Here is a 27,817-nt window from a genome sequence, read left to right on the forward strand (position 1 = left end):
TCTGTGATTTCTGCTTTTGACGCTAATTGTTTGCAAAACAAATTTCAAAGTACTGCGATATTTCCAGAATTTCCTTTTAGCTTTAGCTTAATATTAAAATGAGATTTGAGAATAATTAAATTTTGCAGTAGGCTTATTATCACTAATGAAGGTGACCTACAGAGTTACAGTGAAAGAGTTGTTTTGAGACTACTGACTTTTCAATGTTAGTACAGAATGTTTTGATATCTTGCTGGAGATTAGTAATTCAGGAAAAGATAGTGGCTGTCTTAATACTAGGGCCACTCTATTAAGTTAAAAGCACACAGTTACAGGTATTTTGAAGCTACTTTTGTGCATGTTTTAAAATGCAGTTTTTATAAATATTAAAAGAACTAAGATTTAACTTACTTGAAAAGGCCACTTAATTTTTAGAAATTGAAATTAAATATTTTTCCTGTGAAGTTTTGTTTTGTATTACAAGAACTATATGTAATTAGGAAAAATCTGAAAACAGAAAAGTGAAAAAAGAAAAAGTCTCATCTAGGATATATTGTAAAAGCTTTGGCTTTGCTTACAGAAAATATTTTTTTCCCTCATTTTTATTTTTATGCCCCTGTGTATTTTCTGTATCATCAGGTATTTGTGTGCCTTCTGTGACTAAGATAATAATTTAGTATGAGTGCCTATTATTTACTGTATATTCGTTGCGGCTTATACATGTGCTAACTAATTTTGTTCTCTCAAGGACTGCAGTGAGGTATGTGTTTTTATCCTCGTTTTACGTATTAGGTAACTAATAATGATTAAGTAAGTTGTCCCAATTATACTGTACTGAAATGAGATTTAGCTCTAGGGCTTCTCAACTTCCAGTTGTATAAGTTTAGCATAGCATCAGAGGTTCTCCAAAGGAAATCTGAGGGTAGTAAGTAGTTAAGGTTATGCTTTAGATAGGGAGATAAGGCAGACACTTGACTGGGTAACTCAAGAAGTGCATTCTCTACCATGATGAAGGATGCAGCAAACTTGCTTTTTTTGTTGTGGGAAGAGCAATATGTGTTCTATGATTGTACTAACTACTTGTGAGACCTTGGGTTTTTCATCTGCAGTGTGAGGCGCTGGGTTTTCTCTTAAAAGACAGTGTGGAATCTGCTAGGTTACTTCACTAAAGTCCCATCCCGCTCTAGCAACAGCTGTTATTTATTGAGCACTCAGGAGTATCAGATTATGTGAAAGTACTTTACATCAGTTTATCTTATTAAGCCCTCTCAATCATAGTGAAAGAGTTACAACCAGCTGAGGAAACTGAGGCTAAGGGAATCTAGGTCTGTAAAATAGGCTGATTCAACATTCAGAATGATCTTTCAGGCTCCAGAGCGCCTATCTCTTTAACCATTATGTGATTTTTTTTCCAAGTATAAATATATGGCTTATAAATGATCATTACTTATAAATTATTACTGATTAATACAGTGGAAGTCAAGAGAACTGAATTGGGAGGATTCCTCTAGAAATGATTTGAGCTGTCTTCCCTTTACAAAAATCTTTTCTATGTTGAGCCACTAGCCATGGGACTGAAATGTGCTAGTGTGAATTGAGATGTGCTTTAATTGTAAAAGTCATGCTAAATTTCAAAGACATGCTGTTTTTCAAAGAAAGGAATGTAAGACTCTGTAATTTTAAAATACTGATTACATGTTGAAATAATATTTTGGATACATATGGTTAAAATTATTAAAATTAACTCCACCTGTTACTTTTTATGTATTTTAATACACCTAGAACTTTTAAAACTAGATATGTGGGTCAAATTATAATTTGTGCTGGATGGTTATGATTTATACCATCCTCAGTTTATATTGTTGGTTGTGTATGGTATTCTGGGAAATATTTGAAGTGCTTTTTTATATAGGTATATATGTGAAAATTTCTACTCAAGTTTTCTTAAGATGTGTCACATCTTGGTAACATTGGTACAGTAGTATCAAAAGGTTTTAGAAAATTCTTTCGCAGATTTTTTAGCTAATAGTAATAAGTTCTGTTGTGATGCTTCTATTGAATTTTCTAGGAGTAAATCTTCTAGGACTGAATCCTCATAAAGAATAGCTTGAGTGAAACAAAATTAAGCTATGCAAAGCGTTGCTTTTGTTAATCTGAACATGGATATTTGCACATACAGCAGTCTCTTCAGTTTATTTTTCTTTACATTAAAGAAGCTGTAAGCCGTGGGAAGACTGAACCAAAATTAAATCTCAGTTAAATGTCAGTTGTTGTAACTTGTGTCCTGTACTCTAAGCATTTTTTGCTTAACTTTTTTGGGAGCATGAGTAGAGGTCTCCTCATTAATAACTATGAAATTTATAGTTATTGTTGGCAAAGGAACATGACATTTCCCTGTCAAGATTTCTTCAGCATCAGGAATCTCAACTTTCAGACTTCTGTCTCTGTGCCTTTCTTTTTTTGGCTAATCATCGTTAAAGTTCTTTCTTGCTTCATAGCTTTTTGCTTTTAGTAGTCTCCCAGGTTATTTTCAAGTCTAAGTTTTCCTTACTCTTTCCTGACTCTGTGTGTATTTAGTATAGTAGGTCTTCAGTACATATTTGTTGAATGAACAAACGAATCATTCTCGGTTTCTGGGCATTCTTTGATTTGTTGTTAATCTTTATATAACCGCATATGTACAAACTTCATCTTTTCTGATTTTGTTTCAGACTGAACTTGAATTTTTTTAATGGGTTATGTGTTGATCTTGGTCGAGTTCAGATATTGTCCCAGAACTTTATGCATACATAAACTATAAGGAACTTAAACTCTTTGTAACAGGAAAATCATTATAGTTTTGTGTGGCCATTTGAAATCTGAGTCATTCCATTTCAAGAACTGTTGGATATTATAAACTTGTGAAATTAATGAGCCAAGAACATTATTATTATGCAAGCATAATGTATTCATGTATTCTTACGAAATCCTTACATTCTCATTGTCATTTTTTTATTCAGAAAAGGTGAATTTTCAGTAGTAATGGATGCTGAAGGCTTGCCTTGAATAACTTTTTTTCCTTAATAGAACTTATTTCAGAATGATGAAATTATTTTGGTAATGAATGATGTAATTAGTAAATCTGTGGACTTTATTTGTAGAATATGTGTCCATTGATTTGAAATGATTTCCATTTATAGGTTTAGGTCCTTTTAAAAAAGTGTATTGTTTGAAGTTAAAGTTTTTGATTGAAGTAGCAGTCTTGAATGTTTGTGTTTATTACTGAAATCAGATTGCAACTCAGATCTTTTAGGTGTTGTAAACATCAAACAAGTTTGTTACTTAGAATGTAGATTTGAGATCACTAGAGTTGGAAAAGATTGGGTAGTGATAATGTATATGTATGCTATATGGAAAAAGTGCTGGTTGACAGCATTAAAGATATATATCAACTCTTTAAAAATACACATTTATTTAATTTTATATATATTTATAAGCATATACAAATTTACTCTATTGTAAATTTTTTTTCCTTTTTTTTTTTTTCCTTGGCTTCCCTTCACTTGATCTCTTATCCACACTCCATTTCAGGTAGCCTCTTTATAGCTGAGTATACATACATCATACCAGATTTTTCTTAATACTCATAGAATGTACATAGGTACACATTCAGGTACAAATGTAGGTTTTCTTCAGTACTGCTTTATAAAAATAAGATAATCTACACCTTGGCTGTATTGTCTTGGAGTATAATTTTTTAATGGTTATTTCTTGGTAAAAATTATGAAATCTAGCCATTCCCCAGTTAATAGACACTTTGTTTTCAGATTTTTGCCGCTCCATGTATGTTTTTCCATTGGATAGGTTTCAAAGAGTTTGACAGCTTACTGGAAGGGATTTTTTTTTTTTTAACTCTAATAAATGTTAACAGATTACATTCTGAAAAGTTTAACACTTCCTATTTTCTCTGCTGATGAATGTTAACTCTTTTCTTTACATCCTTGCCAGAAATGGGTTTTATAATCTTTGATTTTTGCTAGTCCTTTGGATGTGAAAGGTTATCTCTTTGCAACTTTGATTTGCAAATCCCCACTTGTGAATTTTAATGTTTGGCCATTTGGGTTTGCTTTTCCATAAATTGCCTATTGTTTCTCTATTTTCCTTTTGGGATGTCCTATTTCACTTTTTGAGTTTTTTTTTTTTTTTTTTAAGGATTCTGTTATAATGCCCTTTCCCTGTCTATACCTGTTAACTTTCCAGTATCTCTGGCCATAGAGAAGTTCTACTTTTTACATACTGAACTTTACTTTTACCTGTTAAGGCTCAGGGTTTCCAGTCCTGGTTAAGACAGCCTGTGTCCAGATTAACATATAATTTTTAAAATTTTCTGATAGAGTTTTATTTATTTCATGTCTACTACATCAAGACTTACTTTGAATATTTGTAGGCAGTTGTGCTAGCACCATGTATTAAATAATCTCTGTTTTCAAGGTTTTTTTTTTTTTGCATGTGGGAAATTAGATACTTGTTCTCTTTAACCAGATATTCCTCACTTCTAGGATTGAGACAGGAGGAGGATGTCCAGAATCTTGGAGAGCTGGGTTCCATTCAGGGTTGATAGAACCTTCTGAGAATTGTTCCAAAAAGTCTCTGGGGTTCTCTGCAAAGATCATAAAGAGTCCCTGAGGGGAGGACATTGTGACTTAGCTTTGGGCAAATAAAGCCAGTTAAGAGTCTTATTTTCTTTACTTTAATGCTCTGAGCCTTCTGTTGTTTGACCTACCACATAGTAGTGGATCTGAGACCAGTTTTAACAGTGAAACCAGTATACCATGTTTTTTTTCATTTCCTTAATAGGGAGTTCTTTCTGTAACTGTTAACTGTATGCACCATCCAGAAACATGACATGATTGTTTTATTGTTAAATTGCTTGATATAAAAGCTCCAGGAAGATTATGGTATATTTTTGGGGAGAGGAGTAGCTTTACTTCTGGCACAACTTTGGGTGCCTAGGAATACCTTACCTTAGTTTAGGAAGTTTCAACTCCTTCAGTTTGTAAATTGAGACTCATATTTAAAATTGCTTAGGTAAAGATGACCACCTGGATCTGGGAGCCCCTAAGTCAGGTTTGTAAACCTAATAGAGTTTCTTATCTACTTAAATGATACAGAAACACCATTTTCTCAATTCTTCCAAGGATTGTGCATAACTAGTATGATTCTAGATGCAGTCTAGAAGTTCACTACACAGTGCCTTAGTGATTGAGCTCTATTCTCTTAGAACTGTAGCTAATAGTTTGCTGTATTCACTTTTCTCTTTTTAATCCTGTAAAATGGATCATACATATGTAGAGTGCAAAAGCTGGATAGTAGATGATTCTCACTGTTAACATACTGATTTGAGGTATAAAGTAAGCGATGGGTAGGGATGTCTATATAGTTGAAAGCTGGATTTTAGAATCCAGGGAACAGGTTATTTTTTCTTTTGTAGATTTGGGAAATTAGTGAAAGATCGCTATGATTTCATTGTATCTAGAAGCACAACAGCTGTTAAGAGGCACTAAGAAAGAAGAAATGTTGCCAGTTAATTTATAACTGATAGCTTTATCTTTTAGAATTCTTGTAACATACTTGTTGAAAGATTATCTTTAAACCCATACATAAATGGAAAATAAAAGCAAAATGAATTGGTTAGAACATCTACACATTCAGATGCTTGTGTTTCTTCTTAGAATATCTTCCTTAGTGCCGTGGAGAGCATTGATGTTGCAAGCATACTTTAAAAGAGCTCTCCTCTATTATCTCTAGGATTTTCTTCCAAGAATTTTCACCCACTCTGCAAGTTTTGATGCTGGTGCTTTCTTGATTTTATCAGAAGGTGTCAACAGAACAACCTTCTGGTAAGAAACCTTAGTCCTTTCTAAAATGATACTTCATTGGTTTGCTGAATAAACTATCAAAGGGTTTGCAGTCACGTACCACAGAAAAGTTCAAGCAAACCAAGTTTGAGCATGCTTAATAATGACATTTATATCCTGACTGCCATTCGGCTATCGGCTGTTCAGTTGTAAGAAGCATCCCTCATTTCAGGGATGTTAAATTGTTAGAATTGATGGGCTGGGAAGGTAGACTGGGGCTAGAGAATGAATCTCAATAAACTGGATAATTGGTCAAAGAATAACAAGTGATCATTTTGCCAGTTCTTGAAAAGCAAAAACCTGAGGTGCATTTTGCATAAATTGTACTATTAACTTTTCCTTTCTCCTGGGTCATATTTATCTCATCACATTTATCCACAGCAGTAAACTTTAACTGATGGAGTTGGGGAAAATGGAGCATTTACCGAGTCAGAGGAAAGGCCCTACAGGATAGAACAAATTGATCCCAATGTCTAATAAGTTATATATTAAATTTATTTTAATCAGTTTAATTTTAGAAATGCAGTGTTTTATCACAAGTTTGCTTCAGTAATTAAGCCATGGACTGTAATGCCTTAACATATTGGAAAAGGCATCTAAAATGTAGTTGTTAGTTCTGCCAAATAAATATTTTAAAAAATCTTTAAATTTCACTCCAGTGGTCTTGAGAAGACTTACAAAAACAAAAACTTTGATAGAAGTATGAAAGCTAGAGTGGATCTTAAATTATGTAAGAATACTTGATCAGGTTTGAAGGAGGCAGTAATGTGAGTGTGAGAACTTTTTGGTTTTTACTTAAAAGGATAAATGTGAACTAGAGGTTTTGATTCCTGATGAATCCTTGCTTTTACAACTTGACATTATAGTTTTTAAAAATCTACACTCTAATTAGGAAGATTGTTCTGTTTCTTGATGGCCTTTTTTTTTGCTCAGTCTTTTGGCAATCAGCAAACTCTTCCAACAGGAATTTTGAAGCTTAAGAGTTAGTTTAGGGTGTAAGTCTCGAGTTTTTGGATCTGTTCTTCCACTTTAAACCTAACTTTGAGGATTCAAGCTGTCTGACTTCTGGTAGTAGTTCGCTGAGTATTAAGGATTTAAGTTTCTATTTCCCTCTTTATAAGGAATATAAATTTGGTGTGGTAATGAATTGCAATAACAGGTCATTAGTGGTTTTCTGAAAAATCTAAAGTAGAGGTAAATTTGAAATGATACTTTATAGTCAGAGGAATTTTTTTTAGAGTAGGATGATAACATTCTTACTGAGTTTAGTGGGCATGTTTTCAAAGGAATTCATGCATCTGTAGATTTCTAAGTTACCGCTCAAGCAAAGCCTCTGATAAATTGATCAGTATTTCAAACATAAGAATTTTAGTTTATTTAACCTCAGTCCATGTTTTGGACAAGATAGCTGCCTTTCCAGTTTAGATTTTGAATTAGATTTTTAATGTTTTTGTTCTGGGACTTTGCCTTACATAGGCTTTTTAGGAAAAAGCCTTTTCTTCAAAATAGAGTTGCGACCAGACTTAACCTTTTGGAGTTTAAAGCTGCAAACTGGCAAAAGCATTTTATTATCAAATTGAAAATGATTTAATGAAAAGAGTTCAGACAGAAGATGAGGTTTTAAATTCAGCATTTATAACTTCAGGAATAAAACTGTGGTGCTGTAAGGATGTGTATGGTTTCAGCTTTCCTTTCTCTTAACACGAGGGATCTGGTAGGTCTGTAAAAGAAATTGTCTTTATCTTCAGTCTTTCCCACAGCCAGGGTCCATGATTCGTCTGTTCTGATTTTTAGCTATATAATCTCAAGTCTTTCAATTTGCGAAATACATTCATACCATGTTTCTTTCTGCTTAACCAATAGAATTTTTTTCGCCTATGACTACCCTCCACAAGTTAAAAAACCTTCTATTTTTAGCTGTAGTGTTCTGTAACTTCAAAACTGTACGTCCAAGTTAGGGAGATATCTTGAAGTGCACCTTGTTCTTTGCACAGGTCATTATAAGCTCCCACATCAGGATTGTCAAACACCTTATAAAATGTTTTTTAAAATGAGGTTGATCTTCTGATAAGAGTCTACAAGAAATGTATGAAATGTGAAGAGAAAAGTATAGAATGAATATGTAACATTTTAAAGAGAATTTATATATTAGTAAAATTACAATCTATTTTTTTCTGTGAATTACCATTCATAGTTCATACCCAGTGTTACCTTCTCTTAACTCACCTGAGAATATTATAAATTGAGAATTCAATTCTGTTGTGTGTTGTTTTCCTCTTTCCCTTTTACCTTTTCTTTCCCTTTCCTTTTTTGGTATGTAACACCACGTATTGATCATATTTGGCTTTTAGGTAGTATAAATTTATCAAACTTTTGGTTTGTGGCTTTTGGGTTTTGATTTTTGGTTAGAGAAGCCTTCTTTAATCTGAGGTTATAAATAATTTACTTAAGCTTTCTCCTGGAGTCTTTGATCCATTGGTTTTATTGTTGGTGAAGACATCAATTTCTATTTTTCCAAATAATTATCTAAATGTTCCAGTACCATTTAAAAATAATCATTTTTTTCCCCGTTTGTAATTTCTTAAAAGATTTAGACCTATTTTTAGGATCTATGTTCTATTAAAATATCTTTTTTGTTTTGATTATTGTAGCTTTAAAATAAACTTTAGTATTTGGTATGGATAATGTTTTGTTATCTGCTACCCCCATTTAAAAATTTCCTTTTTGAGTGCCTTGTTTTCAAAATAGACTTTGGTTTAATTTTATTAAGGTTATTCCTTATTCCCCCAACAGAATTATATACTCCCTTAATACTTCAGTGGGATCTCATTTAGAGGCATTTTGAGATTTTTACAATATCAAGACCTAAGAATGTGATGGGTGTTTACATTTTCCTAAATATTCTATTTATACTCATTAGTCAAGTTTCAGAGATTTCTGCACATAGGTCCTGCACATTTTGTGTGTATGTGTGTTGTTATTGAGGGCATTTCTAGGCCTTTATTTTTTGATGGCTGTTGTTAGTAGAATATTTTTTGTCTGTTTTATTTTCTAGCTTCTTATTTTTAGCTACTTGATTATTGGTTAACTTGACACATTACTGAACCTTAGAGTGTCTTTTTAAAGTTTTTATGTTTAGGCTAGGTTGATTTTGAGAAAACAGTTCTTCAAATGGTGCTTCCAGTGCTTAGGGATTCCTGCTATTCCCTCCATCCCCTCCCTTACTCCTAATTTATAGATGATTTATGGCATTCCTGGACTTTTGCTATATGATGCTCTATTTGTTACTTTGTCAGGGATAGCATTCTAAGATATTTTGATTGCACTTTATGTATGTTAAAGTGCCTTATTACCTATCAATCATTATTTTAAATTATAGTGAAGAGTTTGAAACATAAGTATGTATCAGACTGTGTTAATGAACAAATTAAAGGGCCATTTTATGATGGCTTGGAATCTTCCATGTTTGCATATGTATGGGAAAGAGAAAAATATCAAAGGATTTCTTTTGAGAAATACGGGTTCTGGGCTACATGAGTGTGAATAGGAAGATACCCAAAGGTTGGACTAGCAGGGCATGAGTTATGCAGACTTAAAGTCATAAAGTCCCCTTAGCCTTGTGCAGGCAAATTCTTGCCATTGTTATTGGGTGTCTCCCTGGTCCTCACATACTTTGGCAAAGACCTAACTCTGCCATTTTGCATCTCTTTACTATATAGGGAACTACAGTCACTCTAGTGACTGGAAAAGTGTTGACTGTGTCCTGCATCAAATGGACTCAAATTTTCTAGAGATCTAACCATCAGAAGCCCCTTATACCTAGAATCTAGAGTTTGGGGATGTTTTCTAATTGTTCACTACAGTTCAAGTATACTTAAAGGAGTGGGTGTCAGGTTTTTACTTTATTCAGTCTCATGCCTGAAGGATACTAGCAATATGAGTAGGTTCCAGAGCTGTATTTTTTCTTAAAGTGTGCACCCAAACAAAGCTGATGCTGATTTTTGTGGTGGAAGTAAAGTAGAAGTGGGGAGAGATACAAACACTGATTTTTAGATAGAAAAAAAGATTTTTATTATAACGAAGAGTAGACTCTCCCAGTGACTTGGAGCTCTGATATGAACTTATCCATGGTGCAAGTTACACAGAAATGATTAATTAATGTAACAGCCCAAACTCTGAAAGTTGTTTGTGAAGGACCAGAAGAATGTTAGTGAAAGTTTTAATATGACTAACCTCTGATGAATAGATGTTTTACTCTTAATATTTATGAACTTGGTAAATCTCAGTTTATGAAATATTCCTTAGAAATGGCACGAGTATAATACAGATAGATTTACTGGTGACATAACTATGAAAGTGTTGACCAATATGATTGCTGAAATTACATGGACTAGTAGAAATAGAGAAGCTGGCCAGGAAGTCATTGTTACAGCAGTATCAGATTATCAGCGCTTAAACTATGTGATAGCTCTTAATTTTAAGCTTTGAGAGGAGAAAGGAACAAAAAATGTCTTCAGAAATAAAAGGCAAGAGCTACTGTAGCACTCTTGAAAGGAAGGTGTCTTTAAGGTTAGGCCGTACACTAGGATATTTGCATTGAAATATCTGGTAGCACACAAATAAATCGATAACAAGCATTTGGAGCTGGAGAGAGAGCAAGGCCAAATTACAGAATCATACAATTGAGTAACACATGTGGGAGGAGGGTGCTGGGAAACTAGATTTATGAGTTATATACTGTATGATTGGTGATCCTACATTATTAAAGAAAATAAAATGATTTTATTTTCAGCCCCATCTGTTACCTTCTCTCCAAGACTTTGTATCTTCAGTTCCAAAGATTTTCTAGGATGATAGTGCCAATCTGCTTGCTTTTTGGTTTTTCCACCACCAATTTGTTTTATAGTCTTTGGTTTGCTGATTTGCTTAAAATAATGTCTGACACGCAGTAAGCATTTATATGTTGGTAATTGCTGCTTTTTAAATTACTGTTATTCCTTTTCTGCTTTATAAATTTCCCAAATTTTACTGTAAGTTTTTCCTCTTTGGTTTTTTTTTTTTTTTCCCTTGTAGGGTTATGCCTTAAAATTCTTTTAGTAGTAGTTAATAGACTTTTGGGAGGAGATGAAGTAAACAGATGTATTTATTTTTATCATGTTTTAACCAGGTACTGCAAATATGTGTGTCTATTTAGCTAGTTTTTAGTGCACATTATGAAAGTCTAGTGTGATAGTTGTTTTAGAAACGTATTTACTAAGTACCTAGTGGTTCAGTTTGTAAGCATTTGACTAAGGTTGAGAACTTTGCAGTTCTGATTGACAGTAATGTACAGTGTCATTTGATGCCAGTTGTGATCACAGAAGTGCAAGGACTGCTTGCCCAAGATTACATAGTGATGGAGCAAGGACTTGAACAACAATTACAGTTGGTCCTTGGTATCCACATTTGCAGATTCAGCCAACTGTGGGTTGAACCCATGGATATGGAGGGTCAGGTGTACCACACCATTTTATATAAGGGACTTGAGCATCCTTGGATTTTGGTGTCTGCTGGGAGTGAGAGGGTATTGAGAGTCCTGGAACCAGTCTTCTGTGGATACTGAGGGATGACTGTATTCTACATCCAAGTCATTTGCTCCTCCTTTAATATGTCAGATCTTATGGTTCCTTTCAGCTGTATTAATCAAATGAAGATAGAATAAAAAGACTAGATTCAAAATTAATGTTAGGGCTAGAAAATGACCACTGATTTTTATTGAGAATCCATATTCATTCCAAAATGTTTCTGAGGCAGTATACTCATTACGGCTCAGTTTTTATTAAGCTAAGGAGAAAGAGAAGTTGGTAGGAAAAATGCATAATTTAAAGGTAAGGTTAGCATTCAAAATGTAGTCATTCCTTTTATTAAAGGTGAGCTATAATTTAATATTTATAACACTGGTAAACATTAATTATTTTACTTAATTTTTATAATTCCATGAGGTAGGAAATAGTAATGGACTGTTAGGTTAAAGCTATGCTCAATAATACATAAGTGATACAGCCTGGGATGTGAATCCTGGCAGCCTGAACTCTTAGTCCAAGTACTAAATACTGCCTCACCCAGTTTGAGTCTTGACTAATACCTGTGATGTTTCAGGGATGTGCATTTGTTTTTCCTAATTCTGAGGTAGGTGATATTATGTGAAAACTGAGGTTAAGTAACTTCCAGGGTCATACATCTCACAAATGATGGAGATGGAAATCAGACCTAGATCAGCCTAATTCCAAACTCTGGTTTGTTATCAGTCCATGTTGTCTTTGTACCTCTAATATAGCCTTTTAGAGTTAACGTAACATTTAATTGAGTATTGATATTCTTCTAATTTTTTTACAGGGATTTATCAAAGATGTTCATGAAGACTCCCTCACAGTTGTTTTTGAGAACAAGTAAGTTATTTTTTATTGATAGAGATCTTAATTTTAAAGATTGGTAGTGCAAAACTGTTGGTTTTTGACTGTTCCTATTGCCAGTAGACAATGAGTTGGCTTTTGGGTGAGACTCTTTGATGGTTTGATCATTTTAAGAGTTTATGCAATTTTAGTTTTGGTAATTTCACCTGTTTTTCTGCCCACAATTCACTTGTCTCTTTTTCCGTGACACTTTTCTTTGTTAGATCACATGTGGACATGAATTAGTAAGTGGTTTTTGCAAAGATAGATGGCACAAATGGGATTTATATCATATGCTTAGTTCTTAAAAACCCAGAATTTTGAAACGATGTTGTTAGAAGGCTTTCCAAGTGACTACTGATAGAATAAGTATTAGTCTGCCTTTAACTGCTTGCTTATTAATTTTACAGATTTTGTAAAGATTAGGTAAAAATGTGAAAGACATGGATAGGAAGCATTATGAAGGAGTACTGTATAATTGAAGGTCAGAAAAGAACTGGTCAACTTTTTGCTTTTAAGCTACTTCTGGAGCTGCCTGAAAAGAAATATGCCCAACAGCTGTTTCATGTAGAAACAAATGTTGAGATGATTTCTGTATTTGAGCAGGTGCCATTTAGACAGTAAAGATGAAAAGAAAAAGCATTCATGTCTTTTACTTGTCTAGCATTTTGCCCAACGTTGGCACATAGAAGCTGTAGGAATATTTTACGTGCTGGGGTACCTCCCAGGCATATAAATGACCTTTTAGGACTTAAAGTAGGGAAGAATTTTAACTTTATCAACTTAACCGTATAAAATACAAATTAAACAACAGCTAAATAAGTAGCTTTAATACATTCATATTTGCTACGAAGATTTAAAGTAAGCTTTTTGTAAGTTTTAATTATAATGTATGTGTTATGTGTTCATTGTAGAAAAGATAAATTCTGTGTAAGAAAATGAAATATTTTATAAATCAACTGTTCAAAATAATTGAGTAGTTTTCTTTATTTCTGTGAACATGTACACCAGAAAGGAATTAAGCAGTTTATGTTGTTTTATAATCTCTGAGATTGTGTTCCTTTGACAGTTTGTAAAGTTGTAAAAGTGTTTGCAGTAAGTTGATCCCATTGCAGCAGTGTAGAAATGACATTATTTTGAATCTCAATCATTACTGTGAACTTAGCCTGTTTCATTTGCAGAATAATGTATGTACTGTTACCTTAGGGTGAGTAATTTGGAAGGTATTACATAATTATCATCAGTGATGTTAAACTTCATCAAGTAATACAGAGTCTGTTCGACCTCAACAAACTAATTATTGGGAGAAAGATTTAATACGGAGGTTGATTTTCTTTTGGGAAAGCTAAATGATTGATTTGAAAAATATACAGCACTAACTATAGACTATATAGCTTTCATGTTAGGTGCTATTAGAATAATATATTTTAACATTGGTAATTCATTTTCTAATCCTTTAGTTGGCAACCAGAACGCCAGGTTCCATTTAATGAAGTTAGATTACCACCACCACCTGATATAAAAAAAGAAATTAGTGAAGGAGATGAAGTAGAGGTATGTATTTGTAAGTTTATTTTCTTGTGTGCCTATTTTTGTTTTGTTTTAAATAAATATTCTTGTAGGAAAATCTGTTTAGTTGAGAGAGAATAAATCTAATTCCTTTATTCTGTTCTTTTTAATTGGTAATGGCTGTGTCATGTAGCAATGCTTGAGTTTTGGAGTCAGAACTGAGATGTCTCAGCTCTACCATTTTTAGCTTTGTAGCCCTTGTCAGATTTCTTCACTACTAAAACAAAAATAATTTGAGAGTTAAATATGATAGGGGTTTGAGTTACTTTGCACAGAATCTGGCAGAGAACTATATACGTTGGTCATTATTTTTCTTCTTTTTGCTAATTTTGTCTTTTTCCTCAGTATCTTTGTAAAAATAGTTATTTATTGTAGTGATCAATAATATAGTTCATTTGTAACAACATGAAATATTGTAATTAGTGTATTGCCTTGTTGACAATTCTGGGAATTTTCAGAAAAATTTGAAAGGAAAAACAAAAAGGAAAAACCAAAAATCACTGCCCAGATATAAAAAACGCATTTCTTGATTTACATATCTATCCCTAGGCTCTTCTTCCTCCTTTTAAAAATAAAAATACTCCTGCTTTGTATTGTGCTTTTTTCACACTTGGTAGATCTTGGATGTCTGTCTACAATATGTTAATATTTTTGATTAATAACGCCTGCTGTTTTGTAAAAAGAAGCTTGGAAATAATTATCAAACAGAAGTATAATGAGTTTGTTGGAGATAGGAAATTTGATTTTTGATTTTCAAGAGATTGATAACTCCGAGGAGCTCAAATGTGCTAAATATATTTCTCATAAGGAGTTGGCTTGGTAATATTGAAAGAGATTTTTAAATCTCATTTGTACTAGTTTATGTAGGCTGGGGTAGGAGAATTGGGGGCATAGGAGAATCTTTAGTGTTGAAATTATAAACACTTAACAGTACATACTCTGTGCCAGACACTGTTCTGAGTACTTGGTAGATGAACTCATTTAGTTACCTGCCACTTTTATTCTTCGTTATTGCTTTAATGTTACATTTTGTTTGAGTTCTCATTAATTGTAGATGTTAGGCTAGGAAACCAAATTGTAGGACTTTAACCCCTAACAACTTGAAATCACATTCTAAAATCCTGCCTAAATTTTAATTACCTGCTCTAAGTTTATTGAAGTCTTCTGCTTTTGCTAAATCAAAGCATGTTGTAACTTAATTGTGTCAGGGCTCCATGAGCCCACTCCCTAGTATTACAGCTTTCAAGTTTACTTTTTTCTTTTATAGTTGATTAACACCAAAAATGGATACTAAGAATTTTTTTGTGAAGAGACCTTTAACTGTAATCTAGGTGTTTTGTGTATTTGTGTCCTTGAGGGAAATGTCACTGATGATACGGGAAGATTTGGGGAAATAATATGGCAAAGTGACTACTGAATATTAATTAGTACTGGGGGTACTTGATGGGTGCTATGAATTGTAACAGTGATGCTGCTGATTACTGTTCCATATTCACTTGGGCTTTAGACTCCAGTGATAATGTTTTTCTTAATATTATATCCTTTTCTAATCAACATCTTACTGTGAGGATGGATAAAAGAGCTTGATTTGTTTTCATTTTTTAAAGTTTATTTCCATTTTAGAAAGTTTTTTCTTCTGGAATTATGAGTCAGGTCAGGCAAGGAATGACTTAGTTTTGAAAATGCTAGAATTAGAAATGTATGTGGTCAATTCTGAGAGTAGTGCTTTTCATACTTTTAATAATTGTTCAGACAGTTACTAGTAGTATAAAGGTTCAGATTAGAGGAAAAAGTTGGTGGAGTGCTGAGGGTGTTATTTATAGTATGCTTTCCCCAGTCTCAGTCTGGGAAGGTCCTGTCCAGTTCCTGGACCACCTTTGTGACTTGCCTCCCCAGTTGTGTATATAACATTGAATGATTTGGAAATGGATGATTACAGAGTGTTTTATTTCACTTTCTGTTTTATGGTTCAGTCTTGGTGAAATTTGCTCCTTAAAATTGTGAGAATTATGATCTGGAATTAAGATGTTATTCTTGCTTTTGAAATTTTTGAAAATTCACGTAAGTCTAATCTTGCCACCTGTGGATTGATTGACATGCCACCATCATTTAGGAATTTATCCAAACGACATTGAATGTTAAGGTATTCTGTTATTTAGTGCTTTTTGTTTTGAGCCCAGTGACTTTATGTTAAGTCCTCCCCTTTAAATTCAAAGTAATAAAGCTTAATGTAGGAAAAGAAATGATACAGAGTTATATGAAGTAACAAGTGAACCTTCCCTCTTAGAGTATTTAAAATTTCAGTGGAACATTTTGTCTTCCAAAAATGCTTTTTCAATTACCAATTCCTAATTTTGCTAACACATGAAGATGTTTGTTTCCTCATAGACTGACTTGCTGAATTATTATTAATCTGTAAAATTTTATAAACATGATAGAAGAAAGCTGTTACCTTCTGGGTCTTCTGAATCTTTATCACTAGGGATATAAAATGTCTTAAATTGTTTATTGGCTGTTAGCCCCATGTTCTGTTGATTGTGTTTTTATTTTTTGTCCATGTAGGCTTTTTTTTTTTGGTCCATGTAGTTTTTGATGTAGGAAATGTTTGCATTTTATGGGAAAGTTTTTTATCTGTTATGTATTGTGTTTTCTCTCAGGCAGTCATTAAAAAACTGCTTAGTGGCTTGTAAAGTTATATTTTTGCTCAGATCTGCCAATTTTTTCTTTGTGGCCTCCAAGATAATCCATTTTAGTATTTCTACGGATGTTGGCTTTTTTTTTTTTTTAGAGTATTTAGATTTTTGATATAACTTGATTCTTTTCTCCAGGGAAATTTATTGACTAGTATATATTTTTTAAAATTGTCATTGGCCGTTGTTCTCTTTCTGCTAGTCACAAATACTGTAATAGCAGTGATAACAGCTGACATTTGTATAACACTAACCTATATAATATATAACTAACTGGCTTTTTAAACACATTATCTCAGTTTGACATAACAGTCTCTTGAAGGCCTCTTCTAAACTCTGAATACTTTATTAACCTTTTAAGTCATATAGCCTGAAGGTTGGGAAGCCGATAACCAGTTTTAGTTTTTGTCCTAAATACTATTCTCTTTAATATGTCATGTTGTATTCACAGGGTGTTGTCACTTTTGTGTCAGACTCCTGACTTGTTCTTTTGCAGCTCTAGGAACCTTTTCTCTTTGAAAGAGGAAGAGGTGACTTTGATTTGGCCATTAGTAATTGATTTAGAACACAAATGATCCAGGAAAGAGCTTTTCATTGAGCTCTTCAGGCGTTTATCTAAAGTTCGGCCATGTGAAATATCTTTTCTTTTTGTAGGTCAGGAATGGTTGAACATTGACGATTTTTCATGGTTTACTTTAAAATTCTATTACTTTGAAAACATATTTGGCTGCTTCAGGTTTGCTTTCCAGCCCACTTAGGGGGCTCCTGTGAAATTATAAAACATAAATTTGTGTCATGGTGTAGTAATGGCTTCAAGAAGACATTATATGATTTGTAATAGAAAGTTGGTTTTGAAAAGTCTTAAGATTCAAAGTTTATTTTTAAATCTAATTAGTGGCTTTTTATTTGATTTCTTAAAAAATGGTAGCATTATATTTTAAAATCTTTATATTATTTAATATGATTAAATTTTTTGGTAAGTGTTTTCTTGACTGTTGTTTGCTAACTGAAGATTGCTAGGAAAATAATGCTTACCTTGTAAAGCTGGAGCAATGGGAAAATGAAGAGTTCTTTAGATTCTCTTGAGCTGGATATATAACTTTCTGAGATAGTGTAAGGGCAGTAGAAACATTTTTTTTCTCCAGTGATTTCACATGTGGGATGCTTTGTCTTTATAAGAAACCTGACTTACTCAGCAAGTTAATATACACACACACATGTTACATAGGAAGCTTTATGTATCAGCCCAAGCTGATACATAATTTTATAAGACAAAAAATTTTCTTCTTGATTTTAACATATTTGATACTAAAAACTTTTTTTTTCCTGAATTGTGATGTTTTCTGGTTAAAATAGGGATTGGCAAGTTTTTGTTCTTGGACATATGCCTTTTCTTCCATCTTTTATAGTAGATAGTCAGACGTTATAGTTATACATGTTTATAATTTAGTTATAACATTGGGATAGATCCCTTGAGAGAAATTAGGTAAAGGGAATAAGAATAATTTGAGAAAGGATACTCCCTTACCTTACGGTTTTTAAATTTAATATTTTACTTATTTAAAAAAGTATGATATACTTGTATAGTTTACATCTTATCTTTAAAAATGTTTGATTCTTGGAACCAGTCTGGAAATTTTAGCTGTTTGTAGTTAAAGTTGTCTCTCACATAACACCAAGTCCATTTTTAGTCTTACTGCATAGAAATGCTCATACATTAAAAAAATGGCAAACATATTCTTTTCTATTACTTATATCTTCCTCTTTTTGGGAATGGCCGGTTTCCAAGACTTAGGAAACCCATTTGTTAAAGTACCAGCCTCAAATGCTAATGAAGTAATACTATTTGTGTAAATAGATAAATTACATTAGTGTATCCTAGATGTTAAGCTTGCTTTCATCATGTACAATTTCTGTTTCTTCATTGATTGTAATGAGATGAAATAGTGAATATGGGGTAACTGCTAAATAAATTTATTTCATGTAGTTGTAAAATAGGTCGTTATGATTCCATATTCAGTTTAATGCTTAACATTATTTAGAATTTGGTAAAAATTGGTTAAAAATTCTCTACTGCTGGTGTTCTTGTCTCAATTGGTTGTAACTTTGAAAGGCATATTGAACATTAACTTGAATGAAAAGTTGATAACATTAGGATCCAGACTGGAATTATGTCTTTTTTTTAAATTAAAATTAAAAAAAAAATTTTTATTGACGTATAGTCAGCTTACAATGTTGTGACAATTCCTGGTGTACAGCACAATGCTTCAGTCATATAGGAACATACTTATATTTGTTTTCATATTCTTTTTCACCATAAGTTACTACTACAAGATACTGAATATAGTTTCCTATGCTATACAGTATAAACTTATTTATCTATTTTATATGTAGTAGTTAGTGTCTGCAATTTTTTTTTTTTTTTTAAGTAGAGATGCTGGGGATTGAACCCAAGACCTCATGCATGCTAAGCATGCACTCTACCATTGAGCGATCGACCCACCCCCCAGTGTCTGCAAATCTTGAATTCTCATTGTATCCTTTCCCACCCCCTTCCTCTCTTGGTAACCATAAATTTGTTTTCTGTGTCTGTGAGTCTGTTTCTCCATTGTGTCTTAGTTTGATTGTGTGCTGCAATTTGAAGACCATTTTATAATAAGGTTTGACTTGGATTCATTTGGTAGAAAGAGTCCTGAAACAGGCTTTTGAAATTTGATTCTTCATATTTCATCCCCTATTCCAGGAAACTGTAGCCTTCCTTCTTCATTCTGAGAACTACTGTGTTTTTAAGTCTCTCATGGGCACTCCTTAGTCTTCTGCTTTTTTAAAACTTCTTTGGATTTGAAGAAGCTTAGAATGTTAGAGCAATGAGGGCCATTACCTTAGAGTATTAATTGCTCCCTTGGAATAGTTTGGAGATGTAAGTGAAATCTGAAGTAAGGGAATTTCTATGAGGTGCTTTTACTCTAATGACATAGTCGTAAGTTTAGTAATCAACATCTCAGGTATAGTACACTAGGGCACAGTTTTAATGCTGGGTTGTTAAAATGTTTTTTTATTGTGTCGAGATAATGCTGTTCATTTTGTAAAGGATTTGATTTGACCTGCAACATTCAAGTGGAGCCAAATCCATTGCATTTTGATTCAGGCCAGGAAATTAGGTTTATTTGGGTCTATGAGATGGCTTTGTCCATCAGGGGTATAGTTATTAATGAAGCTTAAAGAGGTGGATGTAAGTATAAAACAGAATCTGACATTTAATATTCAGTGAGAAAGTCTCAAGGCAATCCAAAATGGTTTATTGTCTTTTTCAGAGGTAAACTTATGTAGGAGGCCAGATTCCTAGAAGGTTATTCTTTGGTGAAAAAAGAATTAGAACAGGTAGTTTTAAGACCCATTTTTTCAGCATTCAAGCTAAGGGTGCACCCATCCACTACAGGTCACCAAGAGATACTTCAGTCTGTTTAGCTCAACTGCCTTTCTGAGATAGTGCCTGGAATGGGCATTTTCCTTGTTCTTAGGTTTCCTTTTTTTTTTTTTTTTTTTCTTAATCCTCAGTATACTAGGGAAAATAGTTGGGTCCAGTGAACCATTTTTGTTGTTTTATATATTTTAAAATAGTTTTACATATAATTAAAAAAATTTTTTTGGAGAGAGGTGATTAGGTTTAATTGTTTATTTTTTATTTTACTTTATTATTTTTTTGTGGAGGTACTGTAGATTGAACCCAGGACTTTGAGCATGCTAAGCATGCGCTCTACCGCTGAGCTACATTCTCCCCCACATACAATTTTATAGGAGTAAAAATAAGAGGATGGTGAAGATATTAGCATTATTCTTTTTAATAAGCATTTAAACAAAAGTCCAAGTTTTCTATATCTTGCTGGTTTTGACAATATATATATACCTAAAATGAGTAAAGTTACTTATTGCTCATTAGCTGTCGTGTGTAAACCCAGAACATACCCATCTTGCAAATACTGATATCAAAGTCCACAGACCTCCTGTATAGCACAGGGAACTATATTCAGTTTCTTGTAATAACATAATGGGAAAGAATCTGAAAAAAAAAAAATGTATACGTATAACTGAGTCACTTTGCTGTATACCTGAAACTAACATTGTAAATCAACTACACTTCAATTTAGAAAAAAAAAGTTACAGTCCATCTCTAAGAAGTTGTAATTTATCATTTCTTCTATTTTATCTAAACACTTGAGTTATCAGAATGCAGTACTTTAAGAATACAGTTGACCCTTGAACGACATGGGTTTGAACTGCATGGGTCCACTTACACTTGGATTGTTTTCAGTGGCAAATACTACAGTACTACGTGATCAGTGGTTGACTAAGTCCACATATGTGGAACTGCATAAACAGAGGGCTGGCTAAAAGTTATTCTCGATTTTTTGACTGCATGGAGGATTGATGCCCCTAACTCCTGTGCTTTTCAAGGGTCATTTGTATTTTGGAACTTTTGGTGACTTCTAATCTTATTGAACAGAGCATTGTCATCTTTGCACTATAATCAAATCATTTTCATATTTATCCAATGGGATTGACTATTTCATTGTATTCAGTGCATTTCATTATCTGTTTTATTTCTAGTTCTCTTTTTATACCCAGCTGCTTTTGGCTTTTGTTCTCTTGTGAACTGTATCAAGTACATTTTGGTATGCAGACATAAAAAGATGAAAGAATACTGTCATGTGTCCTTTTAGAAAAGCACTGTGGTCCAAAATCTTGTTGCAGGATTTTGTATGATGAAGTCACAGTTGAATGACTAGCTGGGTGAGAATACTAAAGATTACATTTTTCTCCTTAGAAGTATGTTGGTTGGGAATATTCAGCAAGTATGTTGCCACCTGAAGACGTCATAGTCTGAGATTTTGCTTATAATTTCACATTCATCATTAGAATCTAGAGTGTTGTTATCTGTCTCACTGCATCAGTCTGATTGATCCCTTTCATAATCGTGAAAATCTTTCCTCTCAGTTTTTTTCTCTTTGCAATTATGGGTGTAAAATAGAAATTCTGAATTTCCAGTTGTTTAATGACAGCCAAAAGCAGACTACAAGAGTGATATCTCCAGCCTTTTTATATACTTTCTTGAAAGACTATGAAATGAAGATGATGCAGTAGTAACAATAAAATGTACTGTTGTATCCTTTCCAGGTGATGCCATCATCCTTCTGTTTTCTTTAAAATTTTTTAAAAGCATAGGTGTGAATAATTGATGAATGATGATGAAAATAGCAAAGTTTTTCAGTGTATAGAAAAAATAAGATTGATGGATTCTGCCTTAGATTTGTGATAGGATTCACTGGATGCATATAATAATTGTAAGATAGAGTTTTATTCTATTCTTAAAAAGTAAAATTTCATGTTTTTTGGGAGATCTATAAGAAAGGATAAAAGTCATGAAATAGATTTGCTCATAAAAGAAATGCAGAAGCTAAAATTGAATTTACTGGAGATTATTATAGAGGCCTTGCTTTTTTTTTTTTCCTTTATCGCTCTTATTTTTTCTCTAATCATGGCATATGATAAAGTTGATCATGAAGTTTTGGCATAATTTATTTTTACTTTTAATAGTCTACCACTTCCGAGATAACTCTCAGATCATGTTGATAGAAACTTCAGGTTTTCCAGAACCGTTTGCCTGTCCGTAGTTGTTTGCATTATTTCATAGATGGCTTTATGTATTGATCGACATGTATTGATTGGTAGAGTTCTCTGGCCACCTGTACCGGGGCAACCTTACTTTAACCAAGATTTTTGTGGGGGTATTAATTATCTCTTCATAACCCCCTGCCCCCATTTTCCGTGTATTGAAAATACATCAAACAAGCTGCTGTGTCATAAGAAATAACTCTAATCCTCAGTGGAAACTTCTAAAGTTGTGTTTAAAAATACTTGATAATTATAGATGTAGAGTATATAAGATACAGATTTCTTTAGGTAGGAGGTTTTCTAAGATACTTAACGTATTCTGCTAGATGCTGAATGTGTGTAATTTTTTTGTTGTTCAGCTAAAGTTTTTAGTACATTTAAGTCCTTCAGCAAGGGATTTAAATGTCATAACCTTGAAGGAATTTTAAAATAGGGTTTATCACTTTCTGAATACAGTTCTTAATTTCAACATTTTATAAATACTGACATCAGACTTAAAATACATGTTATTGAAGTTGTAGCTTATTCTTACTTTTGATATTTGAGTCATAACTTGAATCATCAAAATGAAGTGCTTGATGTACAGTCTTGACAAAAACAGAAAGACCTGTGTTTTTCACTATGTATAAAACTGCCTTGTAAGAAACAATTCTTTACAATAATATTTATTTATGTTTAGTAAACCCTCGTGAATTTGCAATTCATTTTCCAAAGAGGCAAATTACCCAAAAAGGATTCGGTTTTATTTTTCAGTAGTAAAATTTAAGCATGCGTGACTCTTTTTATTAAGCTATGTGTAGTATGCCAGTTTCAATATAATAACATTTTTGATTCTTGAGTTTAATGGAATTTGGCATTTATAATAAGGCATTACTTACAGTGTTGAAATCTTGGAATGAATGAATAAGGATCTGTTTTTTCTTGTTAGGTATATTCAAGAGCAAATGATCAAGAACCATGTGGATGGTGGTTGGCTAAAGTTCGAATGATGAAGGGAGAAGTAAGTGTTGTTAACGCTTGCTTTGTGACTAGTTTCCAAGGAAGTACTTCGACTGTTGGTTTTTATAAATGTTACTCCAACTTTTAGTTTTGTTTCTAAAAGCCTACTTCAGAAATAGTCACACATTCAAAAAATTCATGAGACCCTTAATTTCTGTTTGTGTTCTGGATTTGCAAACGCCAAAGCTCCTCTCTAGAGGTATACCACAAGCATGTAAGGACCATCAAGGTTCATGCTTGTTAAGAACCTATAATCTAGTTCAGGCAAATCAGATTGATGTAATTTAAGCTGTGTTTTCATGCCACAGGGGGAGGGTCTACTGGTTAAGCTGAGCAGGGTAATTAGGACTTAATTTAAAGCTCATTATTTTTGTTCAGATGGGATTTTTAAAGTATTTTGATGTCTTTTAGTTTTATGTCATTGAATATGCTGCTTGTGATGCCACTTACAATGAAATAGTCACATTTGAACGACTTCGACCTGTCAATCAAAATAAAACTGTCAAAAAAAATACCTTCTTTAAATGCACAGTGGATGTTCCTGAGGATTTGAGAGAGGCGTGAGTAATTTTGTTTACTATTGAATTGCTTTGTGAATTAAGAGGATTTTTCAGTACTACAAAAATCTCTTTTCCCTAAATACCCAATCAAAAACTTTGATAGAAAATCTTTTTAGTACACAAAAGTTTTAATGGATGGTGCTAAAATAAACTACTTAATTTGCATTATAATTGCCCTCTTAAATTTAACCTATTATTTAGGTCTTAAACATGAATTAATTTCTCCTTAGGTGTGCTAATGAAAATGCACATAAAGATTTTAAGAAAGCAGTGGGAGCATGCAGAATTTTTTACCATCCGGAAACCACGCAGCTAATGATACTGGTAAGTGAACTCCATATTTTAAGATAGCTAATGGATATTGCATAGTTTTTATAAGTAAATATTTCAAAAGATAAAAGCTAACTTGGTATAAGTGGCTTAAAATACTGTGTATTGGTTGGGGGAGGGTAGAGCTCATTGGTATACTTGTGCTTAGCATGCATGAGGTCCTGGGTCCAATCCCCAGTACCTCCATTAAAAAATAAGTAAATAAATAAATAAACCTAATTACCTCCCCCACTCCAAAAAATTTAAAAATAAATAAATAAAATACAGTGTGGGAGAAAAAATATTTTGCAGTTATATAATGTTAATTTTTAAAATCTCCTCTGGAGTAAGGAGGAAAATTTTTTGTATGACATTATTAACATAATAAAATTCTTAATGTGTGGATTCTTGGATTTCCACTTCCCCATCATAATTTGAAGAGCAGATCTAAATAATACAAAGGTTAAGAAATGAAAGATTACTAATGGGAGGTGGGCATGTTAGGTGAGGAGAGAAGTACAGTAGACGAAAATCAAGGAAGGCCCTATGTGGAAGGTTGTGTTTGTATTATCTTGAAAAGGCATTTAAGTTTTTGAGTGATTAACTTGTTTGTTTATAGTCTGCCAGTGAAGCAACTGTGAAGAGAGTAAATATTTTAAGTGACATGCATTTGCGGAGTATTCGTACAAAGTTGATGCTTATGTCCAGAAATGAAGAGGCCACTAAGCACTTAGAAGTAAGTAGGTTTACTGAAAAGGTTTTATGTGTGTCCCATTTAGTTTCATGAGTACATTATTTAAGTTCCACGTCTCAAAACTACTTGACTGTTAGGTAAGGCAACCTGGGATCTGTTTTTTGGCTAATACCTGGAGTCATATGTCCTTCGAAGAATTGCTTTTTTCTATTATTTTTCTCAAACGTAGCCTTTTTTAAAACAAATCTTTTAATAGTTATTCTTTTAGAGCAGTTTCAGGTTCACAACAGAATTGTGCAGAAAATACAGTTCCCACATAGCCCTCCCCACCCACACGTATATACTCCCCTACCCTCAACATCCCTTATCAGTGTGGCATATTTGGTACAATCGATGAACCAGCATGGGGACGTTATTATCAACCAAAGTCCATAGTTTACATTAGGGTTTACTCTTCATATTGTACATTCTGTGAGTTTTGACAAATGAATAGTGATATGTAGCCACCACTATACTATATACAGGATAATTTCATTTGCCCTAAAAATCTCTTGTTCTCCATCTATTCATTTCTCCCTCCCTTCCTCTCCCCAAACCTCTGGAAACTACGATCTTTTTATTGTTTCTGTAGCTGTGCCTTTTCCAGAATGTCATTTGGTTGGAATCCTACAGTTTGTAGCCTTTTCAGACTGGCTTGTTTCATTTAGTAATAATGACTTTTAAGTTTCTTCTATGTCTTTCATGGCTTGATAGATCTTTTTTTTTTTTTTTACTGCACATGTGGTTTTTAATTTACGTGTATGTACTGTTCGTTGTTTCTTTGAATGTTTAGAGCTTTGGCTTTTTAAACTTACATAGTTATCAAAGGAATAAAACCAACCACAAAATAAGAATTAACTCAAAAACATACATACACCCTGCTATTAACAGCAACATCATTTATAATTGCCAAGATATGGAAACATCTTAAGTGCATATCAATAGTTGAATAGATATTGGAGATGCAGTATATATATATTTATACATATTTTATATATATATATATATAATGTAGATGTAAAATGGAATAGAAGTCACCCATAAAAAGAAGGATATTTTGCCTTTTGCGGCCCTTCATTCACTTTTTTTTCACTTCAAAAACTAGAATTTTATAATTGGCAGAGACATTTCCATTACATCAAAAACAACAAAATACCTAGGAATAAACTTAGCCAAGGAGGTTGCCTATACTCTGAAAACCGAAATGGCACAAAGAAATGGAAAGATTTCTTGTGCTCTTGGATTGGAAGAATCAACACTATCAAAATGGCCACAATACCCAAAGCAATCCACAGATTCAACGCAACCCCCATCAAAATACTCAACAACATTACTCACAGAACTAGAACAAACAGTTCCAAAATTTGTAAGAAACCTCAAAAGACCCCAGACAGCCAAAGTAATCTTTTGTAGGTCTCTCTTTTTTTTTCTTTCTTCTTTTCTCTTTTATGGTTTGATGACTAGAGAAGGTCCTTTAACATTTGTTGTAAAGCTGGTTGGGTGGTGCTGAAATCTTTTAGTTTTTATTTATCTGTGAAACCTTTGATTTCTCCATCAAGTCTGAACGAGAGCCTTGCTGGATAGAGTATTCTTGGTTTTAAGTTTCCCCCTTCCATCACTTTACATATATCGTGCCACTCCCTTCTGGCCTGTAGAATTTCTGCTGAAAAATCAGCTGATAACCTTATGGGAGTTCATTGTATGTTACTCATTGCTTTTCTCTTGCTAATCTTAGTATTTTCTCCTCATCCTTAATTGTTGTCGATTTGATGACTATGTACCTTGGTGTGTACCTTGTGTTCTTCTTTGGGTTGATTCTGTGTGGTACTCTCTGCGCTTCCAGGAGTTGGGGGACTGTTTCCTTTCCCGAGTTGGGGAAGTTTTCAGTTACTATCTCTCCAAAAATTTTCTCAGGTCCTTCCTGTCTCTCTTCTTGTTCTGGGACCCCTATAATGTGAATATTAGAACACTTCATGTTGTCCCAGAGTTCTCTTAAATTATCGTCATTCCTTTTTTCTTTTTTCTGTTCTGAAGTAGTGATTTCCACGAATCTGTCTTCTAGCTCACTGATCCATTCTTCTGCCTCATTTAGTCTATTCTTGTTTCCTTCTAGTGTACTGTTCATTTCATTGATTTTATTCTTCAACTCTGTTTGGGTATTCTTTATGTTTGCCAGCTCTTTGGTAAGAACTTCACTTTGAGCGTCTATACTCCTCTTGAGTTCTCTGAACATCTTGGCCATCATTACTTTAAACTCTTTCTCAGATAAATTAGCTATCGCCTTATCTCTTATTTCTTCTTCTGGGATTTTATCTTGTGCCTTGGCCTGGGAGATATTCCTTTGCCACCTCGTTTGGTCTATCTTTCTATGTGTTAGTGGATTCCTTCCACAGGCTTTGGGATTATTGTTTTCTTACTTCTAGTATCTGCCCCTTGTGGATGAGTCTGGGCTAGAGGCTTATGCAGGTTTCCTGGCAGGAGGAGCCAGTGCCTGCCCACTGCTGGGTGAAGCTTGGTCCTGGACCTCTGGTGGGCAGGGCTGTGTCTAGAGGCCTTTGTGGCTCAGGAGGTCTGATGATGGATGGGGCTGTGTTCCCACCAGGTATGTTGTTTGGCCTGAGACTTCTCTACAGGCTGTTGGGTGGGGCTAGGTCTCTTGGTGCTAATGATCCAGTCAATATATCAGCCTCCAGGAAAGCTCATGTAGATTAACACTCACGGAATGTCCACCACCAGCCTTTGTGTCTCCTGAGTGACCCGCAGCCACCCCCTGTGTCCCTAGGAGACCCTACAAATCCAGCAGGCAGGTCTGGCCCAGGTTCCTATGAAATCACTGCCTCTTCCCTTGGACCGGGTGCACATTAGTTTCTGTGTATGCCTCAAGTGAATGGAGTCTCCGTTTTCCCCAGTCCCGTGAGGCTCCCAGAGCCAATCCCCCTTGGCCTTCAAAACCAGAGGTACTGGGGTCTCCTCCTCT

The 27,817-nt window shown here is 33.7% G+C and overlaps 1 protein-coding gene across 6 annotated transcripts in view; it reads left to right on the forward strand.

Annotated features, from left to right (window-relative positions):
• The window catches only part of FXR1 (FMR1 autosomal homolog 1), a 58,229-nt gene that overhangs the window by 3,864 nt on the left and 26,548 nt on the right, over positions 1–27,817 (forward strand). For all 6 annotated transcript variants that reach the window (XM_010976228.3, XM_010976230.3, XM_010976231.3 and 3 more), the window contains exons 2-7: positions 12,252–12,304; positions 13,768–13,861; positions 23,168–23,239; positions 23,650–23,798; positions 24,029–24,122; positions 24,727–24,843. In XM_010976228.3, coding sequence (XP_010974530.1) covers positions 12,252–12,304; positions 13,768–13,861; positions 23,168–23,239; positions 23,650–23,798; positions 24,029–24,122; positions 24,727–24,843 — 579 coding nt within the window. The remainder of the gene's footprint in view (positions 1–12,251; positions 12,305–13,767; positions 13,862–23,167; positions 23,240–23,649; positions 23,799–24,028; positions 24,123–24,726; positions 24,844–27,817) is intronic.

The sequence above is a fragment of the Camelus dromedarius genome, chromosome 2 (assembly GCF_036321535.1).
Source record: "Camelus dromedarius isolate mCamDro1 chromosome 2, mCamDro1.pat, whole genome shotgun sequence".
Taxonomy (NCBI): domain Eukaryota; kingdom Metazoa; phylum Chordata; class Mammalia; order Artiodactyla; family Camelidae; genus Camelus; species Camelus dromedarius.